The sequence below is a fragment of the Alosa pseudoharengus genome, unplaced genomic scaffold (assembly GCF_046254945.1).
Source record: "Alosa pseudoharengus isolate Yale_2024_CS ecotype anadromous, Long Island Sound unplaced genomic scaffold, YU_APseudo_1.1 YU_APseudo_1.1_scf_8, whole genome shotgun sequence".
NCBI classification, from domain to species: Eukaryota; Metazoa; Chordata; class Actinopteri; order Clupeiformes; family Clupeidae; genus Alosa; species Alosa pseudoharengus.
Window position 1 is genome coordinate 13,999,400 of NW_027468870.1, and position 20,546 is coordinate 14,019,945.

General features: G+C 40.1%; 1 protein-coding gene across 2 annotated transcripts in view; it reads left to right on the forward strand.

The window, feature by feature from the left end:
* Positions 1–20,546, forward strand: part of rad50 (RAD50 homolog, double strand break repair protein) — an 86,139-nt gene that overhangs the window by 24,608 nt on the left and 40,985 nt on the right. For both annotated transcript variants that reach the window (XM_076273483.1, XM_076273484.1), the window contains exons 16-21: positions 6,948–7,074; positions 10,585–10,778; positions 16,555–16,665; positions 16,834–16,926; positions 17,015–17,128; positions 17,616–17,743. In XM_076273483.1, coding sequence (XP_076129598.1) covers positions 6,948–7,074; positions 10,585–10,778; positions 16,555–16,665; positions 16,834–16,926; positions 17,015–17,128; positions 17,616–17,743 — 767 coding nt within the window. The remainder of the gene's footprint in view (positions 1–6,947; positions 7,075–10,584; positions 10,779–16,554; positions 16,666–16,833; positions 16,927–17,014; positions 17,129–17,615; positions 17,744–20,546) is intronic.

The following is a 20,546-nucleotide window of genomic DNA, read 5'->3' on the forward strand; positions in this document are numbered from 1 at the left end:
ACGGCCTTTCCACCAATCAGAGGCATCACTGTGGGATTGTGGGATTGTTCAGGATTGTAAGTAATGAAGTACTTATCCAAGAGATCGCGAATAAAATGCATTTATCTCAAAACAAGGTTAGTGCCCCACGAACTCTTGGTGTCTATAGGAGCATATACAATCGCTTAGTACAACCGTAGCTGGTTTTAAGTCTACCACGTGCAGTTAAGTTTTTATGGCTTACACCGCAATTGTCAATGGAGAAATTGCATTGAATTTTTACATCCGGCATCGGCTGTGGGCGGGACTGTGCAGCTCTATAGCAAAGTCCTTTTAGGCAAGTCCCTCCACTCGGCGGCCATATACCAACGTTTTATGGGCACTCATCGGGCACAGTCTTTGGGTCGAACTGCGCGTGCGCAAGGCTTCATGACACCAATCTTGCTCCAGCGGCGAGCTCACAACACATGATTGGCACGATGTCTTCACAACACACCATATGATTGGCTCAATGTATACACATCACACCACATGATTGGCTCAATGTATTCACATGTCGACGTTTTGTATTTTTTGAGTGCTGTGTCTCCACATTAGAAAGTCTCTGGCAATAGTCATGCCTTTATAGCATGCAAAGGAAACAAGTGGTTCTGTTTAAAAAGAAGACTTGTTCAGTTTGTTCAAGTTTGTTCAAGTTAACTTGTTTACAGTTAATTCCATTGTTGCAAAGTGTTGCGAGATGTTACCATTCATAAGCATTGATATGGAACGATAATAAGACTTTTTTTACCAGTTCTACTTCATAGGTGTCCCGTTATTCAGAATTAAGAGACACCACACCAGCCAATTAGAAAAAAGTTTTTCTTCTCTTGGGGTGAGAAACATATATAAACAGTAGGTGATAGACTTGTATTGTTGTATTTTAGCTTGAGGAGTTGACAGACTTGTTGTAATGTTGTATTTTAGCTTGAGGAGTTGACATTACGCCGTGTTGCATACAGCATTTGGGTAATTTACGTGTTTGTTTAAAAAGCAATGCATAACCCCCGAAAGTGGCATTGCTTTTCAGATTAATCATAAAGTGAAATTTATAATTAAACATTTTTAAAAACAACCAAACGCAGGAGGTTAAAAGTAAGAATTTTTCCCATAATGACATGGAATATACTGTACAGTGCATATAAAAAGTCTTCAGCCCCATGCTAAAGTTGACTAAAAAGAGGGATAAAAAAAAACATCTTTTGAGGGAAAATCCAACCTTTAAGGACACCAGTTTTCTTTGTGAATGAATAATGTATCATAAATAAATATATGTTCTTCATTAAAATACAGGGTACATAAGTATTCATACCCAAGTTAAATTACCATAGAAGCAGGCAGATTTTTATTTTTAAAGGCCAGTGATTTCATGGATCCAGGGTACTAGGGTTCCCTTGGCCTTTGGAATTAACATACCATATACCCTTCAACATACCTAGAGATTGGGATGGTTTTATTTCAGTTAGCCTAATAGCTAGTTTGATTTGCATTGAGATGATCTTATGGAAAGTACCCCATGCCAGTCGTGAGATATGGTAAAGGGTATGCGATGATTAGGGTATCCGTTCTTTAGAAAGGCACTAAAAGTAAAGGGTATGTGATGTTATTTTAATTCCAAAAGCCAAGGGAACTATATCAGGATGTACAGTATAGTATCCTGGATCATTAAATAACTGCAAGGATTAAAGTTCTCCGTCGTAGGACGGATTTCCGTCAATTTGATTTTAGAAATGTCATATTTGAGATCGATGCAGATCCGATGAGAAAAAAAATAGGAGGGGGGGGGGACTATCACCTTTGCTTTTCCTTTTTTAAGGCAACTACAAATATTAGGTCCGATGAATTAATGTGTGTGATGGTAAATGTTTAAAGACCTAATAGTGTTCTTGAGAACTTTCTGTGTCTCAATCAGTGACCGCTCAAGAAGATAGCCTACGTCAGCCATGAGTTTCGCTTTGTTTATGTTGTAGCCTAGCTACACACACTTGTCTCGGGCGTTTGCTTAAAAAAAAGAACACGTATGGAGGACTATAACGGTCTAAAAGTTGGATTATAGTGACACATTAGAGACAGCTGATGAGGTTGGCCAATCCGTTTAACTTTTTTGGATATGATATTGTGAGCTCTATGTGCGAATTCGGAGAAGAAGCTTAGGCTGTGTTCTTTCCGTGCATCAATGTAGACAATTTCTTATCGCAAACTCTTGTCAGGGGAGGTCATTAATTTTGGGTGTCACCTATGACTTGAACAGATAGCCTGCTATGCCACCCGATGTAGGCTACTATTATTATGACCGCCGCGCAGCGAAGCGGCGGTCATATAGGTTTAGTCAGATTTTTTTTTTTTTTTTTTTTTTTTTTCTTTTTCGCATGTCCAAATTTCTGTCAATGATTCCCGGGACACTGAAAGACCGGGGTAGACGAAACTTGGTGGGCATGTAACCCCATATGGATAGCATGGAACCATTGTTTTTCGTTTTGATCTGTAGCCCCCCCGCTGGACTGCACCCCCCGAAAGGAGGGTAGGGCAGACACAGTTTTCTGTGAATATCTCGAGAACCGTAAGGTTTAGGAGGACCATTTTTTTTTTGTATGTTGATCTCAAGGGGCCATGTCAACCCATTCCATAACCACTCATTTCATGTATAGCGCCACCTAGTTAAACACAAAAAAGTAAAAATGAGGTGTTGTAATCGCAGGTATCTGTGACCTAACATAGTCAAAACTGCACGAAATTGGAAGTGTAGGATCATTATGACACCCTCTGAATGCACGCCAAGTTTCGTGGAATTCCGTTCATGGGGGGCCACACAATAAATTAATTTATGTTACTATACACCAACTGGCCTGTAGGTGGCCGGAGACAGTTTTCTGTGAATATCTCGAGAACCGTAGGGCCTAGGAGGTCCACCTTTTTTTTGTATGTTGATCTCAAGGGGCCATGTCAACCCATCCCATTACCACTTATTTCATGTATAGCGCCACCTAGTTATAAATTAAAAAGCAAAAAATTAGGTGTTTTCATCACAATATCTCTGGCTGACATGGTCAAAACTGCACGAAATTGAAAGTGTAGAATCATTATGACACCCTGCGAATGCATGCCAAGTTTTGTGTACTTTCGTTCATGGGGGGCCTTACAATAAAACAATTTATGTGTACATTTAGTGACGTACACCAACAAGGATTCCCGGGACACTGAAAGACCGGGGTACACAAAACTTGGTGGGCATGTACCCCCACATGGATAGCATGGAACTGTCATTTTTCGTTTTGATCTGTAGCCCCCCCGCTGGACTGGACCCCCCGAAAGGAGGGTAGGCCAGACACAGTTCTCTGTGAATATCTTGAGAACTGTAGGGCCTAGGATGACCATTTTTTCCGTATATTTGCCTCCAGGGGTCATGTTAATCCAGTTCATGTGCACACATGTGCACAAACAGATACACACACACACACACATTCACAGTAATCATGACACATACTCACACAGTAGACATATGTACGCTTCCATGCACAGGCACATACGCAGGCACGCGCACACACACACACACACACACACACACACACACACACACACACACACACACAAGCACGCACACACACACACACACACACACACACACACACACACACACACACACACTCACACACACACACACACCCACACACATAACATAAACATAACACAAACAATCAAGAATTTCTCATAATTATGAACAGGCAAGATGGAGGTGGGGTTGTATAAAATGAATTTTACATGTGAAATCTATGAACTAATCATGTTTTGGTACTTGTTGTCTAGCAGATACCAGTGAGAATTGAGTGTGGATAATGCAATTTAGTGAGACAGTTAGAATCATATAGGCCTTTCAGCGTGATTTCTTTTTGTGGAAAAAATGTGCTGGACTGGGCGGCGGTCATATTTTGTACCGCTCTGCGGTACATCTAGTTGTTACAGTTTTTAATCAATGCAACTAACATTATAAAGCAACGCAATATAAACCGTAGCCTATGCAATTTATTATCCCGTCTGTTATGACATGTACAACAATGTTTTTCACAATTTGCGACGGAAGGTTTTGACTGAGCGTGTTGGCATACAAAAATATATATATATCACTGTCATCATCGCGAACTGTTGAGTAAGGGGGTCAGTCTGTTTGTGACGCACAGACAGCCTTGTAGCCTATTTTGCTTAGGCCTCACTTTTAACGACAGTAGGTTGTGAGTGTATGTTGACAAAAAATAACCATACAATTAAAATAGTCAACTTAAAACGTTGCTATAAAATATTATTAGTTTATAGCACAAAACCATAACCAGTAGGCCTACCAGAACCTCGCATATTAGCGTCATGATTTGTGTGCGTCTATTTGGCAAGGCCATAGCTGTCATGGATGCGTTGTTGCTAAAGGAAGGCAAGGCAGGTGTCAAAAGTTAAAAAATAAATGGAGATGGGCAGCTGTTGGAAACGGGGGAGAACTAACAAGCCATGGTGTAAAGAAATTAAAGTGCCAGGGGTTTGCTTTTGCGCGGTTCGCTGCAAGAAAATTGTTTATGGATGCAATAGGAAAACGTTTTAGCACGCCACCAATCAGAAGACCGCCATAAGGTTAACATTTGTGCACTTCAGGACATCTTCCCTACCTGGTGCAACTAGCCACCACGACAGAGGTAGGCTACGTGTATCTATGGCTGACCGTTTTTACGTTTAGAAAGTAGGCTATGCATGTTCTTTCATAGCGCAACACGACCTGTCCCTCACCATATCGCAACCTCTTGTCAACCTTATACAATCTGTTGCTGAAGACAAAAGCACCGTCTCCAGATTGTCGTTATCAAATGCGCAGACCTGCATGAGCACACACAGACTGAGAGACTGCTCATTGGAAAACTGAGTTGTCTGTAAAACTCAAAATTACCATGTTTTCATTAAATGCGGATGAGGCAACAAATGGAAATATGAACAATATCTAGAATGTTCTGATTCGTTACTTTGATGAGGAAATGGGACGTCTCCCTTTACTTTGCTGTTTGCATCTTTTTGTACATTAAAAACCAATAGGTCGCGACCGCAAAAGGGGTGCTATCTCTATAGGTAGATATGAACAACGTATGACTTATGGCCTGAAAAAAGTTCAGTCAAACGATTTTTTTTCACTTTAATCCCTGTAACTGGCCTTTAAAAATACAAATCTGCCTGCCTCTATGGGAATTCAACATAGGTTTAACAGGTGTATGAATACTAATGCACCCTGTATTTTAATGAAGAACATTAATTTATTTACAATAATACATTATAAATTCACAAAGAAAATTGGTGTCCTTAAAGGTTGGATTTTTCCTCATTTTTTAATTAAGGCATTAAGATCCATTTCCAAAAGATGATTTTTTTTATTCCTCTTTTTAGTCAACTTTAGCCTGGTGCTGAAGACTTTTCATAGGCACTGCATCTCTCTCCTGTCATAATGAAATGTCCAATTCCATGCGATTCTGCATTTAATGCCACTTTCATGACACGTTGGCTATTCGGAAAACCTGACTTCTGGCCATGGTAAAATGACTTGAACGCAAAGTCTGATCGGATTTTATGCACAGAGACTCGTTGGGAAATCTTGTGCCCTGATGTACCCGACTTGACGTCACAATCATGCTCTCCAACCACGGCGGCCTCCCTTGTAACAACACAACAAGAGATGAACCTTACAAATGGGCAATGTTTCACTAAATTAAAACTATAAATGTAGTGGTAACACTTTACTTGACAGGTGAGTTCATAACACATTCATAGCAGCTGTCATAAACTGCATATAAAGCATTCATGACTGTTTCATGAGACATGACTCAACATTCATACCAAACCTTTCATGAATCCTATCCATCTATCTATCTATCTATGAATGTGGAAGACAGAACGACGTCAACTTGTCAAAATAAAAGTCCAACAATCTCAAAGCTGGAAATTCTAGCTCTAATATTTTTGTGAGGCTACAGCACTGAAGTGCCAAATGCGTCCTTCTCCACCGAGTTAAAATAAACAATTTATTTTGTTATCGTTATAGGATCAGAAAATATACGTCTTTCAATGTAAGGCTTGTATTTGCATTTAGCAAAAGCCCCAGACAACAGAAGAGTGGTAATCGGGATTTGTTATTTGTAAAAGTTGCTTACTTTGTCCTCCTAGCCTGGACTGTGCAATCGCAGCCTCTTACAGTAACTCACACTTTCCACTGCCCTCATAGTCGGCATGCCACTAGCCTAATAACATGAGATGCGTAGCATGTGAGGTTACAGACTGGGCTACTTAAGATTTTAGATAAGTGACCGCAATATAGTCTTAAGTAGCTTTTCTGCTAGGCCCAGCGAAGGCTGGCAATGTGGAATATTCCACTGGTTGGTGCACAAGTGTCTATCCGTCTTTTAGGATTTTCTTAGAGCAGATCTTCCACACAACTTCGGTAGCCTAGTCAGTATGTCTCTTAGCTGTCCACGTTCATATAGGCTACATAATATTTAATATTTTTTATGTAGAAAATTAAACATTTATATTTTTTGTACGGACACATGGTAATTAATTAGTGTTTACTATCCCCCACCCACTGACAATATCATCGTCCATCGCAATGTACTGTACACATCGTCAAATGCCGATTAAGGGGACATTGCCCCACTGTTTACGTACTGAATTATGTGATTCCGACAGCATTTTTTGCAACATGGAAATCATAGGGCCCTTTGAGCCCTTGTCTTAAAAGATCCCTTTTATCTGTCAGGATCAAGGAATTGGGTTATTTCGGCATATTTTGTAAGCAAAGTACTTTTTATTGTTTTTTTTAATTGATTGATTTTGATATACTGATGTTTGTTTGCTTGTGGAGTATGTACATGTTATTAGAAAGTATTTCCAAATATTTTACTGGCTTACAGATGGACCTGAAGGACGTGGAAAGGAAGATAGCTCAGCACGCTGCCAAGCTGCATGGAGTGGACCTGAGCCGCACCATGCAGCAGGTCAGCCAGGAGAAACAGGAGACACAGCACCGACTGGACACCAGTAAGGCCAGCAGTTCACACGTGTCTCTGGCGCTACATTTCCGCAGCATTTTTTTAGTTTTGCTTTTGTCTGATTTCTCTGCATACTTGTAGCTTTCTTTTAGTAGGCTATGTGACTGGTGAAATGCTCTTATCTAAACCTGGCTAAGTCAGTGGGCCCTTATTTACAGTAAATGCTGGACAAAGTGCAAAATATAAAAGCTAACTAAAGCTTGCTTAACAACTACGCAAAATCTATTTGTAAATGTACCATAAGAAAGATCCTACAGTGTTTCCCAGAGAATTGAATTCTATTTGTGGTGGTAGGTTTGCAGAATTAACCTGAATGCAACAGTTTTTAACAAATTAGTGCAGTGTGGTTATGATTCTAACCAGATTTAAGCACAATTTAGTGCAACCAGGACAATCATTGTGTGGTGGTCAATGTTGATATTGTGGTGGGCCGCCACAAATAAGTCAATGTATGGGAAACACTGTCCTAAGCACAATTAGCAGTGGGGCAGCTAAAAGCTGTCTCAGGCCACATGATAGTGAGAATAGACACGCTCAACTTCCAAACAGGAAACAATTTCGGGTGTGGGTTATAAAGAAACCACAGGCAACATGATGGCATTAGTTCATGCATGATAATTTTGCCTAATATCCCGCAGGACCCACGGGTCACGACGCAAACAAATGTGGCATGGGACATGTTTTGAAAGCTCTATTTGAGAGCGAGCGGGATGAGAGGTGCGTTTGCGGTTGTACAGAGTTATTGTTGAGCTGGATATTGTGTTAGGCAGCATTAAAAAACGGGTTTTAAGCAGCCTAATTGATGGATATTGTCGTTTAGGCCTATGTGGGTTAAATTATTTCCTGCTTCTCCGTTGTGGAAACTCGGACAGAAGGAAGAGGACTCCACTAGGCTACTTAAAGGAGAATTCCAGTGTGATATTGACCTAAAGTGTGTTGAAACATGATACCGAGTGTGAACGTATGTCTCATAGCCCATCTCGGCTTGTCCCCTGCACTCCAAAATCTGGCGCTAGTTAGCCGATGCTACCAACAGCTTTTTCAATTGTGGTGCTTCGGCATCGGGCTAGCTATGCAAATAAATCACTGTTTTACACCATTTACGAGGCTCAATGTATCTCCACACTTCATTGGTAGACTACCGAAGGCCCTGACATTTAAAACGAGACATTGAGAACAAAAATAATTCTGTGGAAATGCATGGATTCCAGTTGCTGCTACTGGAAGAAACTGGAATCCATGCATTTCCACTGAATTATTTTTGGAATCTGATCCCTTATCATACCTGTTCATTCTTACTCGTCGCTCGACTTATCGTGACTAAATTCAAGATGGCTGCAAACGCTAAACTTCGTGAAGATACTGTCTGTATAAATCGTCTTGTAAGTAAACTACCAGTGCTTTTTAAAAGTTCTCAATGTCTCGTTTTAAATGTCAGGGCCTTCGGTAGTCTACCAATGAAGTGTGGAGATACATTGAGCCTCGTAAATGGTGTAAAACAGTGATTTATTTGCATAGCTAGCCCGATGCCGAAGCACCACAATTGAAAAAGCTGTTGGTAGCATCGGCTAACTAGCGCCAGATTTTGGAGTGCAGGGGACAAGCCGAGATGGGCTATGAGACATACGTTCACACTTGGTATCATGTTTCAACACACTTTAGGTCAATATCACACCGGAATTCTCCTTTAAGATGTTAGTGCCTTTCTAAAGAACGGATGCCAGCTAGCATAGCTGTGTTACAGTAGCCTACTATTGGTCTTTTGGTTCTCAGATGGCGCTGCATTAAAACCAGACCTGTTTCATTGTATGGGCTCAGGAAAACCTCATAACCATTGTCTATGAGCAGTTTAATGCTCCAATCACAAATTCTAGTGTAAACTGTACCATGCAAAGAATAAATTGTATTTAGACATGATACAAAAAGCTGAGCTCCTTTAAAATGGACTGAGGTAAAGTGGAAAACAGTTCTGTGGTTAGACCAATCAAAATGTGTGATTCTTTTTGGATATCATGCACTCATCTGGGATAAAGAGGTGATGGTATGAAGGTGTATTAGTGCTTATGGCGTGGGCATCTTTCACATCTGGCAAGGCACAAATAATTGTGAGTGATGTACACAGGTTTTGAACAACATATACTGTCATCCAGACCACATCTTTTTCAGGGAAGACCTTAAATACTCCAGGGAAACAATGCCAAACTTCATTCTGCACATATTATAAAAGTATGGCTTCATAATAGAAGGGTCCAGGTGCTAACATGGCCTGTACAGACCAGACCTGTCACACTGGGTGCATCATGGAATGAGAAACATGGTTAAGAAGACCCCAGACTGTTGAGCAACGGAAGTCCTAAAACAGACACAAATGGGACATTTCATTCTTAATGTCATTCCCAGCTCTAGCAGCGGGACCACTCAATTCCCAAACATTTACAGGATGTTGTTAACCCTCAGAACTCCAGCGGCATGCCAGCGTGCCGCTGACGCACCCTTCGGAAATGACTAACTTTAATAGACTTACCCTCGTTGTCCAGAGGTGCCAGTGATGTCTAAGAGGAGGGTTCAGGGATTACACTAAGATAATTGAGTAGAACCAACGTCATCATTTATCATTTTAAAAACATGTAATTTTTTACCGCGACCGGAATGTGTCAAAGACGTTGTGAAAATATAATAGTGGGGGAAAAACTCACAAAACATCGTTTTATCGTTTTTTTGACCATCAAACCAACCAGGAAGCAAACTGAAATGACCATGGGACGTTTGTATGGAAGTCATTTCCTATCCAGGGATGGGTAGATTAACTACTGTAGATCAGCAGCAGCGCCATCAATCCATAGACCGTAATCCACCCATTGACTTGCATTATAGAAAGTAGTGTCAACATGACTTTGAGGAGGGATATCTTGCTGACTATAATAGTTGTAGTAAAAATGTCAATGGTATTTATTTCAGAATAAGTGTGTGTATGATTTTAATTAGTAAAAAAAGTTTAATCTACGTATTTGTGTTCTTTGCTAATAATTTCTTTAAAAATAAATAAATAAATACATATTTTGATGTTTTTTGCTCATGTTTTTGTATATAGTTTGTTAAAATAAAATTAAACTACTTTAATCACATTGCTTAGATCGTGCTTAAAAAATGATATAAGATAGTCAGTATTGCACTTTCCTGAGACCTCTATAAAGTCATTAAATCATAGTAATGCAAAAACCTGCAAAAAATGGCTGGAGTTCTAAGGGTTAAATTAAGAGGTGGAGCGATTGTTTCCCAAAAAACCTTTCTCCTTCAACAGTTCATATGTTATCTTTGACCTATTCTCAATTAGATATAGGGTTAACATGATTTGTAAATTATAACATTCTGTTTTTATTTACAATTTACACAGCATTCCAACTTTTTCGGAATTGGGGCTGTACACTTTGTCCATGATGAGTGTGTCATGGAGCTTTGTGAATCAAATTTCTCTCTTTTTCTTTCCATTTTGCCAAAGCGTCAAGTAAGATGGAGCTGAAGCGCAAGCTGATCCAGGACCAGCAGGAGCAGATCCACACACTGAAGAGCAACATGAACGAGGTCAGGGCCGAGAAGCTCCAAATCAGCAGCAACATGCAGAAACAGAAGCAGTTAGAGGAGCAGTGTGTGGAGTTCACCACTGAGGTCCAAGCCCTCACCAGAGAAATAAAGGTATGACTGTAGCAAAAAATTAATTATTATTTCATCACTTTTTAGGGATGCACTGATTGTGAAATTCTGGGCCAATATAGATCACCAATGTATAAAATAACAAATTTACCGATAACCGATACCAATATTTTTTTCTTAATTTGTTTACTTTGTTGTTAATCGTTATGGAAACAACAATATTTATTGAAACAAATAACCATTTTAAAGTCTGTCAGGCCTTTTTATGCAACATTTTTATGGTATATTGATGATGTTCCTCACGGTGGAAAACACATGTTCGGAGCGCGTCAATGTTGAGAGAAGTGAGTATTTGTTGCAGCCCTTGTCTCGTTTTACACCATGGGTCTCCAAAACGTCACTCTCAAGCTACCTGTCACTAGCGCCCCCTTTTGAGCTTGCCAGAGGCTGAAGCAGTGCTACATTTAATTGTTGCCTACATTTAAGTGCTCATCAGTCTCAACATTTAGCTATATAATAAAACAGTCCAAAAGTAAATTAAATCCCAAACCAAACCTAAAACTCTTTTTTGCAGAGTCGGCAAACTACATTATCTTTAACGGTTACTTTACCATCTACGATGTAGAATCCAAAGTATTTCCAGACACCACTTTTTAGATGAGTTGGGGACGCTCAGGCTGGCCGTTCTGTGCGGCTATTGAGGGCTCTGGCTCCAGTCATTGTTGTGGCTACTGGCTATTGGCTATTATTGGCTTGATTTGTTCATGGGCCAACGCTACAATACGTTTAGAGCACCCGCTACTGGATGAGATGGTAAACAATAAAATAAAAAACAAGCTAATTGTAGACTGTAAAAATGTGCTACACATGGCACTAAAAAACAAATAGTTTATTTATAGTTTGACTAGGGATATTTCATGTCATGTTCGAATGCATATTCGAATATCGAATAAAATGTGACAGCCCTAATAAACACACCCGCGCACACACACATGCACACACACTCACATCCACACGTACAGACACACACACACATTCACATGCACATGCACATGCACAGACACACACATCCACATGCACATGCACAGACACACGCACAGACACAAGCACACACATCCACACAGACACACACACACACGCATGCACACACACATACACACACATCCACACACACTGCTGTAAGCCGTAATCATCAAGATTAAAACAAAAAATGGCTTGAAATATTTCACTTTATATCTAAGGAATCTAGAATAATGAAAGATTCACTTTCTAAAAATTATTTATATATATTAGGGGTGTAACGGTACATGTATTCGTATTGAACCGAAACGGTACGGGCGTCACGGTTCGGTGCATGAATTTACACAGAGAATACAAGGTATAAAAATACATAAAACTCGCGTGCGGATTAATTAATGTAAAGCGGAATTACTGTTAAATACGAGAGTTCCGAGAGTTCTTTAGCGACACCTAACACTAATCTGTAGCCTCACCTTAGCTCTGAAGCTCTGAGTGGCGCCTATGTTATTTTTTTGTCAGGTCGTCGGTCGAGTCAGTCAGTCAGAGATAGCAGCACTAAGCGAGTGGTGGCGACCCACAAGAGTTAGAGGACCCTCTGGCTGGTCTCTTTAAGATCGCAAGTTTGAGAACTTCAGTTAAAGTTGTACAGGCAAGAGAGTGGTGGTTTAGCAGTTGTTGGGTGATGTTATGTGAGTGGAAATATATTGAACATGCTACACATATTCAACGCCATCACCCAGATGATGTAGGCTACCAATCACTGAAACGAGAAAAAAAAAAACTTCCCCTGCGCTTCACCAGCCTTTGGATACACATACAAATAGGGCCAAAACCTATGGCTTAAAATTATTTTGTAATGACAGAAATCTTTGTAAATCGCGTGGTAATTACCTTTATGTTAGGGTAACTTGTAACTTCTCACATGAAGAGCTGGCAGTGTTAAGTGCATAGACAGTAAAAGAAAGTGTCAATGCTAACCAGGCTAATAAACAAATCATGCTACGGTGAGTTAACGTCGAAGGGTAAAGTCACGTGACTTCTAGTTGTAGTCTGTTTATGAAATGAAAGGAGCAATTTTGTTTTTTTAAAAAGAAGGCAAAATAGTGTGATATTTTCACAGTTAGTAGATTATTACTGTACACACTGAAAAATATTGAGGCAAATTGTAGACCCTTCCATATACAACTAAACACGGATGTATTATTCTATGTAATTTGCACTTTCAGAAATAAGAGATGCTGTAGGCCTATTTTCAGCTATTTATGACCGCCGCTAGCGAAGCGGTCATATAATGATTGTCAAAGTCATCTACTTCCTGAATTTTTGGTCAACGATACCCGGGACACCGAAACACCGGTGCACATGAAATTTGGTGGGTATGTAGCCCCACTAGACTTTTACGGAAAAATTTCGTTTCTTCCCCGGGGGCCACTCCCATTCCCCCCCGTGCTGGGGAATGGGAGTGGCCCCCGGGGAAGAAACGAAATTTTTCCGTAAAAGTCTAGTGGGGCTACATACCGCAAAAAAAGCAGTTTTTCCTAAATAACTACCTGAACGGTGGCACTGAGGATGAAGAATCTTTTATGGTATGTTGGTCTCAAGGGCCCACATCAACCTGGCCCATAATCACTCATTTGTGATTTGCACCTCCCCCCCCCCCCCCCCGGTAAAAAATGAAAATGCAATATCAATCTGATTTAATCGCCCCTATCTTCAGTTAAGATATTCAGAACTGCACCAAATTTTATGTGTATGATTGACCTGGCATTCTCTGGGGGTATGCCAAGTTTTGTAGAATTTCATCCATGGGGGGGTCTAAAAAAATTTAAATTATGTGTACATTTAGTGACTGTACACTCATTGGCCTGTAGATGGCGGTGCACACATATACACATGCGCACACACACAGGCACGCACATACTATCGGTATTAGAACGGCCGATACATAATTACAAATTCAGTAGGATTAAAAGAGCCAAATATTCATCATCATCACCATGGCTGCATTTCCAGTATTGGCGATACAGAGTCGTTTGTCCACTAGATGGCGCATCGTTGCAGTGAGACGTAATTTTGTTGGAAGTTAAAAGTGGGTTGGAAAAACAATGGACGCTTCCTACAAGTACTGTAGTTTACCGCAGAGAACGTCTAATAAGGATAGGACGATGTTCACATGAAATGTAATTCCCATTTCTTCTTGAAGCCGAAATAAATCTGAGAATGTTTATCGGACATGCTTGGTTTTTACTGCAGGTACGTTAATCTTATAATATTAATAAGGACCTAGGTACAATAATGTTACCTTTAGCGTTGGTTGAGTGATGGAGGCCAATTTGATTGCATTTGTAGAAAACTATAAATGCGGTTATACCAAGCAAATTGATAGCAGCACTGTAATTGTATCTTTCAACTGTCATTTGTTGCATGTGCTACAAAAATCATTCTGTGCAATGGAAGATTTACCAACGTTACACCGGTCTGATAAAGTTTTGCCTATACATGCGTGAGACTGAGACGCCTGTTTATTTGTTTTAAGTGCGTGCAGGGTGTGAGAGGGGAATCGATGTGCTTTGATTCCAGCTTGGTAGTTGTAGTCTGTGATATTAAAAAGCATGTGTGTGTGAAGTATCCAAACAATGACACCTTCATTTCATTATGGCTGCTTTAGCAACACACCTTAAGCTACTGTGTAGTGGGTCCCATTTAGAAGTGGCTACTTCATTCGCGCTTTCCTTGACTCATGGAGCTGCGTGAATTTTATTACAACTTTTCGCCACGATATGGCAGTTTAAGTCCGCTTGATACTGTAAGGCGTAAGCCATTGGTTTCCAAAGGAGATTTTATTTGTGTCGCCAGCATAGCCTATTGACAATTTATGTTGTAAATAGGCCTACCTTATAGGCCTACCTGTAGCTTAGGGAAGCTAACAGCTTTCTATTAGGATCTAGTTTGTTAGTTACATTTTGCATTTAGAATAGCCAGAGCGTGGATATCTCAATCGGAAAATTAAACAATATCGGGCGCCTATGGACTAGGCTGGGTGAACCCAGCCTGATCTGCCCGCTATTTATTTTTTGATTTCTTAAAAGATTGAGCTTGGTCTGGTGAAAGCCAGACAAGCCATGGACCTCAGTTACACAATGCAAGGGAACATGAATCAGCCTATATTTGCACGAACAATAACGGACAACAGCTCTTCAACTTTGGCCTGTTCAAATGTGTATGAACAGTCTAGCGACGCATTTCATCAAGGCCAATTTGGACATGTCAGTTATTTGCACCACTGGTTAGATGTAAAACAGCATTTCATTTCAGACTACTGTTACTTAATTTTTGCATTGACAATAAAGTATCACATGAACTAAAGATGACTAAAATCTTATGTAGAAAAAGAAACATTCACAAAAAATCCATCCATCCAAAAATGACCTTTGTTTTTTGATAGCTGTTGAAAACAGCATGGAACTGACAGAGATGTTTTTGTTTATTAATAAATAAATAAATAAATAAATAAAAATATAACATTATGCTGATACCTTTTGCTTTTCCCAAATGCAATGTAGCCTACAGGTATAAGTGACCTTTCATCAATCCAGTTGCAATGGATGAACTGTGATGAACTGCCCTACTTGTGATTGTTTAGAGATTTTAAAGGTTTTATAACAATGCTACAACTTCTTTGGCTATTCTACAATCTATTCACCCTTTTCAGCGCCAGTAGGCTACTTTCTGTGCAGCCGCACACACACACACAGGCATGGCAAACAAGCATACACAAAAGTTTCAAGAGTGGGGGGTGGAGTAAAAGATGGAGACATTGATTAGTGTGATTTATTTTCGCGGAACGGATTGTACTGTTTACATCTTACACACTTCAGGCTGTTGCAGATAGCTCAGGGGAGAGACTGTATGACACTAGGTCAGGGGTGGGCAAACTGCGGCCCGCGGGCCGGTTCCCGCCCGCCACGCACTTTCATCCGGCCCGCTGAGCATTTCATTTTGGTTATCAGGCTGCTCGCTATTTTTTTCCTGCGATAGAGACGACGTTGGTTAGCTTTACTGCAAACTGCTTTTCACTCTCCTTAGAGAACGTTTACAATGTCAATGTCAAAACATTATGTTTAATAGAGATAACATCATGTTAAACTAAGTTAACTCTTAGGTATCTCCTTTGCAGCAGATCTAACGTGAACATGCGATCCATTTAATTGGGAACGCGTCTGCACTCGAGATCAGATCAGAGCCGCAGGTTCCAGCTGGCTTGTCATTGTTGATAATTGATATCTCCTTCTTATAAGAAACTTTTAAAAGGAAATCATGAAGGCACCAGTAGTTCCCACTATTGACCATTTAAAAAGTGTGAGAGGGCCATACCGTAGCAGGCAGAAGATCATTGAGAAATAAACGTGAATTAAAGCGACTGTCTTAAAGCGACAGTGCACAATTTATACATTTGTTAAACAGCATAAAATTAGCAGTATTTTTAAGCCATTAATATTTCAAAAGAAATACTTTTCATAGTAAATTATAGGCTATAAAAAATGTATTTTTTTTATGTGTGTGTCGTGGGGGGGGGGGGGGGGGGGGGGGTTGTGCGGCCCGCCGGCCAATTTTCAAAACCCAGTGTGGCCCTTGAGCCAAAAAGTTTGCCCACCCCTGCACTAGGTGGTGCAGCCTGAGACATGCACAAGCTTTCTGCATTTTTGTTTTGCTGCTGACTAACTAACTAACTAAATAGACACACAATATACCAGCAGGCACTGTGTTAATTGGGTTGTGTGTATTTGTGTGGTCACAGGAAGCTAGGGAGCAGGTGTCACCACTAGCTGCCACTCTGGAGAACCTGCAGCAGGAGAAGCAGGAGCTAATGGTTCGTCGCTCACAGAAACAGAACGAGGGCCAAGAAAAGGTGTTCTTCTAAATCTACCTCACACACATGCACACTCTTAATGATACTTAACATCTCCTCTCTCTCTCTCTTTTGCTCACACCTACACACACACACACACACAAATACGGACAAACACACACAAGTCAAAACGTATCTCTCTTACTTCCCTTTAACCTTCCCTTGTAGATCAATGCCATAAAGGACAAAGTGAAAAATATTATGACACTTGAACGGGAAATCAAGAAGTACGTTGATGAAGGAAAAGATGAGTATAAAGAGGTAATTAGTCACTTTATCAAACTTTAACCTTATTTAAATCAAGGCTTTAACTTTGTAAAGCTTGTAAAAATTTTTTACATTTCTTAAGCAAAAAGAAGCAGAACTTCAGGAGACGAACAGAAAACTTTATGAAGCAGAAACACTACGAGAGAAGATCAATAAAGAAATGGCCAGCATCAGGCAAGACATAGACACACAAAAGGTAAATGAAAAAAACAGATTGTACCAAGGAAGACCAACAACAACATCCCATGCATTCCCTTTCTCTCTTTACTGTACCTCGTCCAGAATCTCTCCTTGTTTGCTAAAACTGAGCTACTGAGGATGGTATTGGTTTGGGGAAAAGGTGTAACATCAAAAAAAGTACACCCCACTCACGATCAAAGGTGCTAGAAACAAGCAAAAACTGAATTATGTGTGTGTGTAAATAATGTGAAATGTTTGTTATGCCCTGATAATGGTCAGATTACAGAAAGCTCAGCTTTTTATTAAATAATCTAGCATGGATTAGTATGCAGACAAGGTTTTTTTTTTTTTTTTACTATTGTGGGAAAAAGAGTTAAAAAAGTGTGATTGTTTGTTAAACTTCTACTATTGTCAAGTACACATACAAAAATTGTAAACCTGTGAATATGACAGTGAAAATGCTTCATAAGAACATTTGTTTTTGCCTTTTTAAACTCGTTTAGGTCCAGGAACGCTTGCTGCAAGATAATCTCACCTTCAGGAAGCGCAGTGAGCAACTCAAAGATGTTTCAAAACAGCGAGAAGCTCTTCTGAAGGAAATGGGCAACATGAGAGTCCTGGAGCTCCGCCAGTAAGATTTCACCTTGAGTGTTGCAAGAAACTATTTTGGCCCATATGTAATAATCCTACTGATGATAATAATGATAATAATATGTTACGTAATTATTCAAATATTTAGCCTATTTAGCTCTAAATAGGCTATACAGCAGTATGTATTGTGCATGACTAACCAAAGGTATGGACGAAGGTGGGAGATTCATGATTCAATGTATGTTGAATTACATCTAGAGAGTATATACTCTGCAAACTGGGCAAACTCTGGGCTGCGGACAAATTAAGAGACTGCTGGTCTGCGGAGCTTGGTTTACAAATATACGACACAGCACTATGTATTGTGCATGACTAACCAAAGTATGGAGGAAGGTGGAACGTCTCTCAAAACATGTTAAATCACATCTAAAGAATAAAAATATACTTGGTTCACCAATATACAGTACAGTATGCACACAACACCACACTACACACACTAAACAGAGATGGTATATTATCTCATGGACTCAGCTTCCACTGCTATGCTGATGACACTCAGCTTTACATCAGCACCAAACCTTCTACCCAGCTCCCACCCACCACTTGCACCACTGCATGCAAGAAATAAAAACCTGGATGTCCACTAACTTTCTCAAACTAAACAGCAAGCCTAAAGAAGGTCAGTGACCTCCTTCTGGATGTGGAAAAACACAAAACCCTGGCAGCATATCACGACTGACTGACAATGGGTAGCATAACCCATTGACTGACAATGGGTTACCATCGAAAACCATCTGAAAAAAGCAACACTTACCTAAATAATGTTCGAATGACTGAATAAAAATCCTAAGGACATTTATCCTGCAGCGGAGTTGCTGCTTATCTTGTGACAGTGCGTCTTCAGCTGTGCTCCATATGCGCCTCGCTATAGACCAGGTTTTTCTTGGTCAGTGGCGCAATGCTTTTTAGATAGTGTACGATATCGATTTTTAGATCAAGCGCCACACCATACCTTAGGTTGTTAATTGCTACACCCCTGAGCGCATTGTTCAATAAAAGAGACGCTATACATTATTAACTAAATACAGTTTATATGAATATCAAAATATATTAAATAGAAACATACGACACAAGCCATGATTTTCCATGTGTGTTTGTGTGTGTTTGGAGAGAGTCAAGCAGAATCTAGGATGGCCACTGGCCACCCCTACATGAAGAACCTAAGGGGGGAACTCCCCCCATTTTGAAAAATTTATTTTAAGCCCTGCTCTCTCTTCTAATTTTCTAGTTGAAATTTTTTTTAAATGTATTTTGAATACTTTTTTTGCCAGCAAAGGTATATCAAAAAAATGTATTGTTATCGGCCAAAGAGAAACCATGAGTTTTACCACATCTCAACTTTGCCCAAAGTTTTCAGAAACAATAGTTTTCAGTGATACAACTTCATGGAAATAACCAGACAAACTACCAGCAAACTACCAGACATAGCTGAGACTCGTCTAGGCATCGTAAATGCACCCAGTTGGATGTCGGAGAAAGTGGAGATTAGATCGGTTCCATGTTTCTCGTCTAAGTACAGTGTTTTGACAACTTCTCCGCCTGAAAATGCCTTCTTCTTCTTGATCAGAAAATGTGTAGCTCCAAACGAGGCTTCGGTTGCTTTTTGTGACTTTTTCGCCGGCCTTGTGAAAAAAGACTGTTGCTTACCCAAAGCTGCCTTTAGCTCACAGGCTTTTTCTGGCCGTAGTGCACTTCCCGGTGGGTAGTTAGCCTATCATGGTAGCTTTTGTGACACGTAGTGAAGTGTCTCTCCACACTGTGCCGCTTTGCCGTCGCCGCAGTTGTCCCGCAAATGAAACAAACGCAAGTCGTAAAAGAGAACTCCTCCTCCCATTCGTTGTGAAAGTAATACGTTTTCTTTCTTTTTTTTGGTTTTTGGGGTAAGAAACTGCATTCAGTGCCCATTTCCGCTGCCCCCGCTAGCTTACTCTCCACAGACTGCTCTCTCCCTTTGCTACACCCCCCCTGTCTTTTAATCCTAGTGACGTCACTGATTATCATTGCGCCAGTGTAATCTAGCACCAAGAGTTGCGTCGCGCCAAGTCGCGTTGCGCCCTCAGTGTTAATGTCTAATAGTAGGTTGCATGAGCATTTACAAGCACCTCTGAAACATTAAAGCATGCTTACTGTATATCAATAAACCCAGCTGTATTCTAATATTATTTTAGCTATCCTAGGGCTCTTTATGCTTGCCATATAATTCAAAGAGTTTGGTCTACTCTAGGGATGTGTCAATCCAACTTTTTCAGTCCGGATGATGAGACCTGGACAGGGTTCCCACGGGTCATGGAATATCATGGAAATTTGATAGAGTCCATTCCAGGCATGGAAAGTCATGGAATTTTATCATTTGTGGGGCAAGGTCATAGAATATCAGGGAATTTTGTAGTAGCAGGTTAAAATGTACTTGCCAAAATACATTAATGCAAATATATGTCCACGCAGAATTGATATATATCTGGTAATTAGCTTTACTGCTTGCTTGAGTAGTTGTGGTTAGCCTAACTTTAATTATTCAATGCAGATTATTGAATGCTACGCGGCTATTGTAGGCCTATGATTCATTCCAAGTAGGTCATGGAATTTCAGGACTGCTGCAGCTAGCTTGCAATATCTCTAAATTGCTGACCCTATGTTTTTAGCTCCCTCCATGAATTGTTAGCTCTCCTTGAAGCAAAATCAGTATATACTGTATGTGCACATATGCATTAACATGGAATAAAATACACAGATTTGAATAGTTTGAACAGATTGGCCCCATTATCACCAATACCAGACCCAGT